Genomic DNA, 13,237 nt, shown 5'->3' with positions numbered 1-13,237 from the left:
GCGACGTCTCGAATGACAGGCAGCTCCCAGCGTGTTTGCGACGCTTTGGTGCGGGCGCCACGCACAGCACTCGATCTCTTGCGAGCAGCAGCACCAACGCTGTTTGAAGCTCGTGTGGCCGCCTTCATAGAGGGCGTTTGCAGTCCCGTGATGATTTTAACGTTATCAGAGAGTGCCTATCTTTAACGGTCTTTGCTGCATCTCGCAGTAAAGCGGCTGCGTTCTCTTCTTTTTTGCTGTGAGAGAACGAACTTCAGATTGAGCGTAAGATACAAGGAAAAAAGGGGGTGGGGGAGCAATAGTGTCGCGTATAACGTTTGAACTGAAGCAAAACGTATTGGCCAGCTTGTTGGTACCAATTCATACTCTGAAATTACAAGCATTTTGAAATTACGAAGGACGATACAACACGAGCTCTTACTCGCAGATGAAGGCTTTATTGCTTCCAATTTTCTAATTTTCTCGCCCTCATGCTGGTCGCTTGCCAAAAATAATCAGTGATACGTGAGCTTCGCAGGCGATGCTGAGGTACGAAGCGCACAAAGAACGATGCTCCGAGTTGTATTCGCTCCTTGGCTGATGAGAGAATGTCGTTCTTGTTGTGCAACGATGTAAACTGGACGAAAATGCAGGAAACTGAACTACATTTTACATTAACACTTGAGAACATCAGTCATTGACCGAAGGGGAAAATAATGCAAAGACGCAAAGGGAGTCGAATCTCAAAGCAAATGCAATAGGATACCGCATAGCATAAAGGTAGAAAAATTTTTGTGGGTTAGAATACTCGCAATATTTTTGTTAAAGTGGTATATACTGCGTGGAGGAAGTCCAGATGCGGTCATTCAAAACAGATTTCAGGCATCAACAAAAAGTGACATCGAGTCACAACGACTGGAACGATTGTGAACCACGTGATATTAGGGAAAGGAAAGCATGCTTCAAGACACACAAAAGATAAAGTGCAATCTAAATATATCCGTTCTCTTGTTTTCCTTCTCTCGTGTTGTCTTTTCCTAGTTTCTCAAAGTTCACAACTGTTTAGTACGATGCACCAGTTAACTAGTTCATCGTTATGGCCTCGACGATCACGATTACTTATCAGACTCATTATATACGTGCCTGCAAACGCAGCAGCAAAGAGCTCTCATTCGAGACGCGACACTCATACTGTACCGATTAAGACGGACGGCCAATGTGTGTGCAAGTCGGTGGGATGGAATGGGGGTGTTCTTTGGTTGAGTCACGTGGTCTCGTGTGTTGCACGGTGGTGCAGCAATCTGTCGCGCCCTCAACTGCCTTTCTCCAAAACGAAGGCGACGACAGTCAGACGCAAGAACCGCCATCTTGTTGATCCCGCCTAAAGCGAGTCTGGGCAATCCTGGTGGCAAGGGGGGGGGGGGGGGTATACGTTGGAAGAGCTCGGTTATCTGAGCCGATGAGGCGCTGCAACTGGAGCCCGGCGGGAAGTGGCGGGTGTTTTCTGTCGGCGAGGAGCGCGATTGTCGCCGCTGAGGGAGAGTCGAAGAGAAAAAGCATTAACGTCTTCAAATTGCTGGAATATTTGGAAGGGTCAAGTCTCAAGACAGAGACGGCTGGACAACGAGAACTGTGCTGAGTGTTCTTTAGATAGATAGATAGATAGATAGATAGATAGATAGATAGGTAGACAGATAGATAGATAGATAGATAGATAGATAGATAGATAGATAGATAGATAGATAGATAGATAGATAGATAGATAGATAAGGTAGAAGTATGTAAAAATCAGCGTGGATAGGACGGAGCTCAAACCAGAAGGACATAGTACGAGCGCTAACAACTGAAGTTTGCTTAAGCATATATTAACCGTCTGTTGCAGTGCAGAATTGCGAGGTACGCATGCCGAATAATTTGTTTCACGTAACCTTGAATTCCTGAGCATGCGTAGGGTTGGTTTCCGTTGCATTCGTTTTTCATTGAGATACACTTCAGTTGTTTTACAGAGCTCGTACTGCGTTGTCCTGTGCTCCGTCCTGTCCCCGCCGAGTTTTACAAACCTGGATTGCTTTCAGGTTGCCCACCTGTCTACCTAGCTGTAGATGCATGAAAATGGCTATTCATCTTTCTCTGACCCGCTCTAGATAATTTTACGTATGACACATGGTTGCCACAACCTTGGGCTGTTCAACGAATGTTGTCCCTTTTTTGCATATTGCTACGTGAATCATTAAGTTCATGACCCAATCACTTTAATTGATCTAGAGCAGCAGTGTTTGTTCAGTTAAAGATAGGAAACGCCAAGACAGACAGCCCAATAAAGCGGTAACAAAAGCCGCTGGTAAAGTAGTGTATACCATAACTTCTGTATTAACCGTCCGGTAAAAACAAAACGTAGAGTGAAAAATAGCAAAAAGCACAGTATCAACAACGCCGCTCAAAAGAAGGAAACAGCAAAAAAAAAAAAAAAAAACACACACACAGCATATCCACTCCGTGGATATGCTGTGATGAGTGGGACATGATGCGCTGGAGGGTTTCATCGCTAAACCGAGAACCATCCGCCAAGATCAGCCACTACATAATCAAAGGCGTGACAATTATTGTACATATTCATTAAAAAATATGATTACTCGAAAGTGGTAGCTATACATCGCTTCCTTTACCCTTCATTATAACGGCTATATGGTCGGCGAACTGGTGGATCGACAAAGTAGTGGGCCGCTTGCAAAAATTGAATGGTCACGTACAAACAAGCGATTGACACAGTGGGACAATCTAAGGTTCTTTAACGTTGTACGTGTAAAGCAATCCCTGTTTTATGCGTGCGAAGCCAGAGCCTTCCTAGCCGCCTCGTTAGTTATCGCCAGCGTTCCTTATCAAAGACGATCACCTCTCGCTGCTTTCTCGTTACTATAATCAATGCTTTGCCCGATACGTGTTGTTGACTTGTCGCACGTTTGGCTCCCTACTTCATCGATAAACTGCTCCACGTGCACTCTGTGTTAACGATGTGCACATTAATAGTCAATCTACGAACCATGCATACACCGAACGCAAGCAATCTTTTTAGGGGCGAAGCTCCTTATGGCGTGGCTTGTGCGTCCCTCGTAGTACGTAACCACCAGTGGCACATACCCGAAATAGCGGTCCTTACAATTTTGACCTCCCAGGTGGTTCCGGTGAGAGATTTCTTCTGTGCGTTGTTGAACAATGAAAGATAGTGCTCAATGCACATGTTAATGGCTGCTAAGGGGGAATGAGAGACAGGAGCATTCGGCCTTTAGGTAACGCGCACGCTGCGATCCCCATTAGCAGCTAATGGCATGTACATTGAGCACGATCTGACAAGAAAGGGTTGCTACGTGATACTCGCTGGGTGTAACCTCCTTGGTTTTAGAAAGGTTTAGCGAGCGTTGGGCCGCATAGCCATGAATACAGTGAACTAGTATATACCCTGAACTCGAGATGGTTAAAGGTGGGAAGTAAACCCGAAGCGCAAGCCGTAAGAATAGGGTTCCTCGATGCGTGCGCGCGCCCCCTTGCAGGGTGGAGACAACAGCGTTGTCTGCTACGGCGTCCGCCATTAGGATGCCCTTTCCGCAGGCCACCTATAGCCACGATAGGCAGCCAACGGGCGTCGCGCGGCTGCATGCAGAGTTCGTTGTGTCAAAACGAGTGGTACTCAAACAACATGACAAAAATACAAAGTTTTCGCATCGGGAGTGTCAAGGTCTCAGATTTCTATTCTCTAATCTTTATTTTTAAAGCGACATTAGCAGCTGGAGTTGTTCGCAGCAGAATACTACCGTCCACGCCAGCCACGTTAACATCTTCAGTTAGCATCTTCTTGGGCTAGTCGGTAACTATTTATACTGGTTAAAGATGCGAAACACACGCACGCAAGTCCCATAACCTTTCATTGTGTCTGTGTGTTTTGTGCCTTTCACAAAAGTGTAAAAACAGTTTGCCTGCCGGTCAAAAAAAGAATTAAAAAAAAAACAACGTGCTGTCACGAGAAAAGAGAAAAACTGTGATTGCACACCATATTTTCAGATCTAGTTTTCGAATTATTCATCAGCTACTCCATTTACGGACCGCACCCTGCAACGCACAGTATTCTGAATTTTGTTTTCATCTTTTTTACCTTACTGTAAATAGCAGATGGGCAAAAAAATTGTTCAATACATATACTATTTGGGGCTCTACATACGGCTTTTACGGCATTAAATCATGACTCGCACGCAGACACTGACTATCAAACCAGGTTTAGCGTGTTTTCCGCTGGAATATATTATAAATTAGTAACTGTAATAAAGCGTTCGTCGATATCGTTAAAATGAAGCGACCACACGGCTTCTCAACAATAAGAAAGCAAATTGCGTTCAATATACGGCAATTTCTGATGCCATAGCTTGTTTATTTCATCGATAACTTTAATATATTTCAAAAACAAGTGCTACAACTCACTGCAAGTTAACCGCAGCGCATGTCTTGCTTCCACTCCCACTGGTTCTCGCTGTTTCGAGCTGGCGCAGGTGAATGCGAAGCCTTACTCGTGCATAACTGGATATCAACATTTTTTTCAGAGAACCCTTGTGTTGCTGGCATGCCTGCACACTGCACTTGGTCCTCTTGATTAAATATTCAGTTACAGCTTTGAGAGGGGACTTCAGGGTGAACAGGTTGTCTGTCCAGGATGTGATCCCTTCAAAGTGTTCTTCACAAGATATGAGCGAGCTCATAACCTCACCGCTCGGATAACACAAGTTCTCACCATCCTGAACATACTCCTTTAGTGCAGTTAAATATGCGTGTTCATGGCTCGCCGAGCCTTGCATTGCAGCCCTGCACTGCTTGCAGTCCGATACCCAAGTTTTATAAGGGTTTCATAGCCTGTTGTTCCACTTGCGAATTTTATCTGAAGGGCTTGTTTAATTGTTTTGATGACCAGGTAGTACCTCGGTTGCTGTTTCGTGATAAGGCTCGCATTTGGTCTTCATTTAGGAACTTCAGTTTTTTTCGTAAAATCCCACTAGCATATTCCAACTTCTGAAGCTTCTTTTTAATTGAATTAGTTTTAGCACTTGCTTTGCTATGATCTTCACGGAGTTTCGCGTACTTTGCCTTCATGTCCTGTAGCTGTTTATTCACTTCAGCACACGACCTGTTACTGCACTTCTCTTCCGACAATTCAACATGGGTTGCGGAAAGTGGGCATGCAACTAGCTGAGAATCATCTGTTGTAGGAACTTCAGTTTCTGCCGTGGCACTTGGGCTAGGTAAGTTGCTCATCTGATCACGAGACATCTCCGTGCCATCACTCGGTAGTGGCTGCAATTCTTGATTTGCTGTTTGTTGCATACCAGCTATGTCGTTGACATGTTGTTCTTGAATTTCTGTCGCTGAGGTATCAGAAGCATAAGGTTGACTGTGCAGAGAACAACTTTCTTCTGCGGCCGCAGGCGTCCCTTGTGGTAAAAACCTTTCTTTTGGTGGCTTACTGTGCTTAGGCATCGCTAAAAAAACACACACATATGTTGCATATCAGCTGGCAGATTCTTTTATCATTATGAACGAACATGCTCTGAGCGTCGCTACGCATAGAAATAAAAATAAACAAAGTGCGAAGTTGTCATTATCCTGATTCTGGATGGCAGGTGCGGTTAATTCACCTCTCGATAAAAATGGAGGAAACGAGCGATTTCATTGACCGAATGTATTAAGAGCGTTTTTCTGTAATGTGCGTTTTTTTTTCTGTTTTTAAAGAAACACCTGGTTAGACCCTCCATGTGACTCTTAAGAAGGCCGGCAATAACAGTGCTAAACGTGGAACTGACTAAGATTGGAACAAGGAACAAAATTAGGAAGCAAACTCGCAAACTTCCGTTAACGCGAAAATAAGTGGATTCCTACCTCTGAACGAAAAGATTGTTGGCAGAGCATTCGGCTTCAATTTTTTCCAGCCGTCCGCACGGTTCTGCTCAAATGCGGTTTCTTCGAAATGTCCCTGCAGCGCGGAAACACGCGATGATCAGGTCTCAAAGATCTTCACAAAAACCTTCTAAGCAGACCACAACAGCCAACACTTTCAGGGACATGCGTAAAGAGTGATAAGGGAATTTTAGGGGCTGTTGTAGTTGGAGTTAATAATAAAGAAGGGAAAATTGTCAATTTCTTTCTGAAAAAACAGGGACAGTGAGAAAATATTCTTTGATAATGAACTGACGGGATGCGTGCTTTCAATGTGATGTTACAAAAACAAATTGTTGAAGGCGCCGGTAGCAACAAGCGACAACGTAGGCGCACATCTCTGCGCAATTGCAGCTTGTGTACAACAAGCGATCAAGAACAACGCATTTTGTGCTATCCAAAATGAACAATACGCATGTACATAGCATGCAAATGAACGAGTATTGCACCCGGTGCACTGGTGATGGCGATTAAGCCCGATCGGGGTCAGATTTCTGAACAGTCATTGGCGTCCTTCTGCACCAAAAGCCTTTCACATGAGTAACCAACAAGCCCACGTTGCAACCCTCATCGACTACAGTCCTTCTGCAGCTTGCGTATAAGGGAGTCAATCACATCAGGCTCGATCGCGATCAAAAATGCTGAAATGGCATAACTTACGCTGCACAAACACGAACGGTCCGTGGGTTGCCACTTGTCGCGCTTGATCTTTACCAGCCACAGGAGTCGCCTTTTCGGATCTTTCGGAAATCTGAACATCCTATAGCCATTTCGCGAGTGGTTTGTGCACTGTGGCACGCAACACCCGGGCATTTTGCCCGAGAAAACGCTATAAAAAGCCGCGCACCTGTCTCACACAAACCAGACGCGACGGGGCTAGCACACTCTAGCGAGGCGGGGGGGGGGGGGGGGGGGAGCCGAATGGCGGCCGCCGATCGGAAGGCGGCATTCACCCCCTCACAGAATGACTCCACCCTCTAAGGCGGCGGAGGGGAGAGCGCGCATCGAGGAACCCTACGTAAGAAAGTGTGCATGTGCCACCTCCCGTTTAGTCCTTGAAATGTCCGCTGGATGGCGGTGCTTCTATATGGAGAATATATGATGAAAAGATGCGAGATGGTGGTACTTGGAGTGCTGAATAGATGGACGAACAGACACACAGACAGATGCATGGATGGACGCATGAACGGACGCAGGGACGGACGCTCGAACAGACGCAGACGCACGCACGGACGGGTGGATGGACGCGTGGACGGTTACAGAGACGTACGCAGGAACGGACGGAAGCAAAAACGAATGGACGGACGAATGCTTCACCCCACTCCCCATCATTCACTCCGTGGATATGCTGCCATTTTTTTAACGCAATATCGTTGAAGAGCTCGTTTCGCGGAAATTCCGGCGTCGGTGTCGGCGTCGTTGGTTGTGAGCGAAAAATGATAACCTTATACGTCAGCCAAACATTGAAAAAGACGCAAATGAAACAATTAAACGATAAATAAATCCCGAAGTAGAGTGCTGACCGAACTATGGGGTTGTTCGGGTTTAAGAGGGAATCCAATACGGGTAGTTTGCGCGGCAAGCGGATATTCTACCACATGGCCACGCCTCTGCTTCAGAAACCAGTAAAAAGAACTTAATCTGCTTGGAAGTGCAGTGAAAGTAGCGTTCATGTTTCAGAAACACACGCGTCCTGACTACGCGCTTCACAAATCAACATGAAATATTGCAGTGGTAATGCGTGGTACAAGCGTCCATTGCCAACGCGCGCCGAATATGCGATTTTCGTAATGGCTCCGCAGTTGAAAGCCGGTACCCCACTACAAAAGGCACACACGCTATACTGCGTCTATTTTCTTAAGGGGGAAGGAAAAGAAAAGAAAAGAAAAGTGAGCCCCGCAACTGTCTGCATCAGGGTGCAACACCTCAACAGTAGCACAAGATGGATGGGGGTGAGGAAAGATTAAAAGGATAAGAATAAAGGTATAGAGAGAGAGAGAAAGAGAGATGCGCTAAGCCAGTGAGCGAGTACATATCGAGGGGATAGGAGAGATAGGAAGGATGGAAACACGGTCACAGGAGTCCGAGGACGAGGCACCACTTGCGAGAGCTCTTGTCGGCGTCAGGAGATGGCGTACTGCAAATCCAGTCGGTCAGAGCTACGCTGTCGTCGGAGGTCGGCGTCAGGAGATGACGTAGAGCGAGCCCAGTCGGCCAGAGCTACGCTGACGTCAGAGATCGCGAGGGCAAAACCGGTCGGCACGGTGCCCTCTTAGGTCTCGGCACGGAGTCCCTCATAAGGCCACGTATAGTGGGTGCATAGTAAATTTGAAAAGGTTTTATGCACTAAGTGTTTGAAAAACGCACTAGCTACAGGATATCACTATCGCGTTCAATTACTAAATGCAAGCTTTAGGGTCTCCTAGTTTTTTTCTATATGAAGAGCAGCACTGCGGTCAAGGCAACAATATCTGCAGAATAAATAATTCATTATCCTCGATTCAGTTACCACACATGTTGGCACCAAAACATCCTTTTCAAAAGTACTAAAACTTTTCTAGAAAGAAAAATTCAGATTGTGAAAACCAGAAGACTGCGATTCCGCAGCGATGCCTTTTTATGAACCTATAATCCTTCGGGCGCTCTTAGAGCTAATTAGTGGTCAAAGTCGTTAGCGCTGACACCAAGCGTTACCAATGAGATCATCCATTATCAACTTTATAGATGCGATGTATAAGTCATGAACGGTGATTGATAGGTCTGATAATGAGCTTATCGTAAGGGAATCACTTCAAAAGGAGGAAGTTCATGAGACTAATTTCGGCACTATCAGTGTGTTTATCGACGACGTTAACGTATGTATGAAAAGGGTGGCGACCTACGTTTCTTATCAGTATGATACACAGTCGAGCATCGCGTTTCTGAGCAGACTGATGAGCAGTATCACCGGGAACACCAAATTTCTTTTTTTTAAAGCATAAAGCAAAGTCAACTCGTGATACGTTGTCTCAAATCAGGCATGCTAGCGAAACAAAACGGGCTTTCTGTTTGATATTCAACCTCGCTGAGAACGCTGTTGAGGCAGGGTGGCAGGACACGTGTGCTCAGTCAATGTGATGTCGCAAGAGCGATTTCAATGTACCCATTGATGTGGCTTGAAGAGAGTGAGCACTGAGATGTGCGTGTTTTGGTGCGACTTGTGTGTGGCACAATGATGGGGACGTTGGAGTACGGGCAAGTTTTACATTTCCATTTTTTCGTCTAGTCATCGCTACGCGTGACTCAGCCGCAACCACGGAGAGGTGGCAACCAAATTTCAACTTACCCAGAAAAGATTCCATTCATCAGGAATAACTAATTTAATACAGGAATATAACATTACTTGAACGATGCAACTTTTTATTATCATCATCATCATCATCAGCCTGATTACGTTCACTGCAAGACAAAGGCCTCCCCTATGTTCCGCCAGTCAACCCGGTCCTGTGCTTGCTGCTGCCAATTTACACCCGCAAACTTCTTAATCTCACCTGCCCACCTAACTTTCTGTCTCCCCATAGGCCGCTTGCCTTCTCTGGGGATCCAGTTAGTTACCCTTAAGGACCAGCTTTTATCCCGCCTAAGCGCTACATGCCCGGCCCATGTCCATTTATTCTTCTTGATTTCAACTATGATATCCTGAACCCCGGTTTGTTTCCTGATCCACTCTGCTCTCTTCTTGTCTCTTAAGGTTACACCTATCATTTTCTTTTCCGTCACTCGCTGCGTCGTCCTCAATATAAGCTTAACCCTCTTTATAAGTCTCCAGGTTTCTGCTCCGTAGCTAAGTACCGGCAAAATGCAGCTGTTAGATACCTTCCTCTTGAGGGAAAGAGGCAATCTACCGGTCATAATTTGAGAGTGCTTGCCGAATATGGTCTACCCCTCTCTTATTCTTCTAGTTACTTGAATCTCGTGGTTCGGCTCCGTGGTTATTACCTGTCCTATGTAGACGTAGTGTTTTACAACTTCAAGTGCAGTATTACCTGTCACGAAGCGCTGTTCTCTTTTTACTTTCGTTTTCTGCAGATTTTTTTCATGACCTACCTTTTCATGCAGCTTGTACAGATTAAAAAAAAGTACCACTTCTCGATGCTGAAACGTCTCCACCTTCCAAACGCCTGAAGCTTGACGGTACGCATTCTTGCATTCTTAAGCAACGAAACTGAGTACACCGTTTTTTCACAGTTTCAGGATGAACGATTAACATCGTAATTAGAAATATCAGTGCAGAACAGTGGCGTAGTCTGACATTTCTTTTTCTGAGGGGGAGGGGGCTCCTTGAAGTGGTCATTTTCACTCTGTATGCCATGATAGAGAAAAACAACATTGTGTTGGGTTGGGGGCACGGGCCGATTGTGCCACCCCCTTGCTATGTCACTGGTACAGGTGTCTGCCTGGTTGGGTAGGTAAACTGGGAAAACTATTTTAACTTCAACCAAGAGAGGAGAAAAAGAAGGAAGACCGGCTGGCTACCCTGAAAGTAAAGTACGTGAAAACACGGCCCAAAACATCATTCGTTCTCTCGGAACCCTTCCCCCGGTGTGTGCACACGGACTACGCTCTGCGCCAAAACGAGGTGGTCATTAAGCGCCCGGCAAGCGTCTTCAATACACTGCTGCAACGTTGCCACAGCCCCCCCCCCCCCCCCGGGAAACGAGTCGGTTCCGAAACGTGGGGTTCTTTTTGGCATTTTCACATACTTTACTTTGATTAGAGTTAAAATATTTTTCCCAGGACATGTCAATTATGTTCTTCCCGGTGCATTGTTGGTCCAGAGCTTATCAATCGTGTGTACAAACTCGTTTCGAAAAGACATCGAGCTAATAGCACAATCGCGGTCGTAACATCTCATCTATTTTCACGACCACCGTTTGCACACTATGACAGACTCTAGCAGTCCTTTGCAGCAGCTCTTTCGTTTTCCATTTCATGTATATTATGACATTGACCACTTCAGCTGAGGCCCAGTCATCGTCAGTGAAAGATGACTCCTTGTATCGCGACAGGCATTTTGTATGAGTGTGCCTAAGCGACCTCCACGTGTCGTAGCTCACCCTGCAAGTATTTAAAAAAAATCACAGCCTATCTACGGAGTGAATGATGATTCGTGGGGCGCAGCGTTCGTCAGTCTGTCTGTCCATTTGTTCTTGCGTCCGCCTATCTGTGTGATCCTTGGTGCATCCGTCCGTTCGTTCATTCGTCTGTCTGTCCGTCCATCTCTTTTTGCGGTCATCCCTCTGTCTGTCCGTCCGTGCGTGTGTCAGTCTGTTCGTCCGTCCATATGTCTAGTGAAAACTCCAAGCACAGCCATCTCACATCTTTTCATCATGTATTCATCATATACAAGTGCCCCCATCCAGCAGACATTGTAAGGACCGCTATTTCGGGTATGTGCCACTGGTGGTTACGTTCTACGAAGGACGCACAAGCCACGCCATAAGGAGCTTCGCCCCTAAAAAGGTAGCACGACGTTCCTGTGTTGCTATGGTGAATGAAAAGAATGACTCTCGTATACAGAGCTTTGCGTTCTGAAACTCTAAAGTACAGGTTGGCAGTTTTCGTGACATTCAATATTTTGCATACAGACAAATGATTGAGCAATATAACACAGTTATTTATAACAAAGTACTCGGAACAAGTCAAAACACTTCGTCTGACAGTGCGAGTCGCTGTTGTATGCGCCCGTAGAATTGTCTTTGTTTATTTTTGCTTTTTTCGCTGGGTGTTTTTCAGTATTGTTGCTATTTTTTTTTAACTCTAGAACTGTTCGGCAGTCTTCAGTACTTTACTCTTCGATGTTCTTGTGTGTGCCTATGCTATGTGCATTTTTAAGTGTTTGTGTGATTTCCTTTTACGTGACCATTGCACCGCTCATTTCGTAACAATTCAAACTATTGACCATTTGTTTTGTTGAAAATCTTCGTATTCTTCACCACTTAATTATATTTATTAATTAGCAGAACTTTATTATTGTATACTCTTCTGGCGCTCATGTATTTGCTTTCTTTGGTTGTTTGCTTATTTTGTGATGCTCTCCTTACTCAATGCTTCCAGTGTGGTCTGTAAGGTAGTTTAAAATAAACAAATAAATAAAGGTATCACACCGCGATTTTCCCCGTATATCTGTGATATAAGAAGTCATTCATTCCACCTATCATTTTTGTGCGAAAACTTTAATTGTAAAGGCTTTGACCACGTCTGGTAGCTAAGTGAACACTCTAGTTACAATTCAATAACAGCCCCCTTCCCGTTACAATGAGCTGAATAAGCCAACGTGAGCACTTATGTGATTCAATCAATCAGGCTGACAAGCAAGCGCATTGCGTTCTTGCACTGGCACGCCATTAACATTTTTAATGTTATCACCTCACAGATATAGGATCAGAACGTCTGAAAGCAACGAGCTAAACCGAACAGCACTCTGAAAGGGTCCCTAAGCAACCCCTGAAAACACAAAGAACATTCGGGTTATTCTCTCCTGGCGTTTCACCTTTTTTCGACACACACTATGACACCAGCAGCGTCCTCCAGTTAGGTCATGAGGAAATAAGCTCTCATTGATCTATATACAAGGTATGTCAATTGTCTATTGTCGCCTACCGTGATTTTCCACGCACTCGCATGCCACTTCTGCCTTGTCTCGCATGACTACTAAGCATGAGTAACTGTATAAACTTCCTTTTGTGCTTCGTCGACTGTATAAGTGGGTGCAACAACGTGTAGCCGGTAATCGTGAATTCATAACGTATCGTACACTTTCTCTTGATATTGTCCATGCGTTTCATGAAGAATTAAGTGGCGAGGGAGAGATAGCGACTTTACTGAGGGCAGTAAATGTGAGAAAACTTTCCAGCCCTTGAACTCCAAGTTGTTTAAGTGGCCCCTTAGGCCGTTTATCCCACACGAAACCCCTTCACGAACCCCGACGCATTCTAAACAACATCCGAAGAGCATACATTCTGTCCAGACTGGGGCACCTCAGGTGATTAAAAAAGCGCGAGTCTATAGACAGTTCCAATGAGCTAACGAGTGCTCAGTGATCACTGGCGATGACCGTTGACCTACAGGAGAAGGTCAATGTCCTTCCGGATCATCTTTAGTAGTACTGGCTCGACCTTCTGGACGTCGTATCCGCTGTCGACAAAAATGGCACCCATGACCGACTTGAAGAACTTGTAGACAAAGCTGCGTTTCTTCTTCGCGTACTTTAGATCTGACAGATTCTGCGCACAAAAGAAAGACA

General features: G+C 45.3%; 1 protein-coding gene and 1 long non-coding RNA gene across 2 annotated transcripts in view; both read right to left on the bottom strand.

Annotated features, from left to right (window-relative positions):
• The window catches only part of LOC142771806 (uncharacterized), a 578,925-nt gene that overhangs the window by 100,195 nt on the left and 465,493 nt on the right, over positions 1-13,237 (bottom strand). The gene's annotated exons all lie outside the window — the stretch shown is intronic.
• Positions 12,795-13,237, bottom strand: part of LOC119163841 (ribonuclease 3) — a 36,011-nt gene continuing 35,568 nt past the window's right edge. Inside the window, exon 7 of the mRNA XM_037415907.2 lies at positions 12,795-13,217. Within this exon, the coding sequence (XP_037271804.2) occupies positions 13,056-13,217 (162 nt within the window). The 3' untranslated portion in view covers positions 12,795-13,055. The remainder of the gene's footprint in view (positions 13,218-13,237) is intronic.

Source organism: Rhipicephalus microplus, chromosome 9, assembly GCF_043290135.1.
Source record: "Rhipicephalus microplus isolate Deutch F79 chromosome 9, USDA_Rmic, whole genome shotgun sequence".
NCBI lineage: Eukaryota > Metazoa > Arthropoda > Arachnida > Ixodida > Ixodidae > Rhipicephalus > Rhipicephalus microplus.
This window is presented reverse-complemented; position numbering and strand designations above follow the sequence as displayed.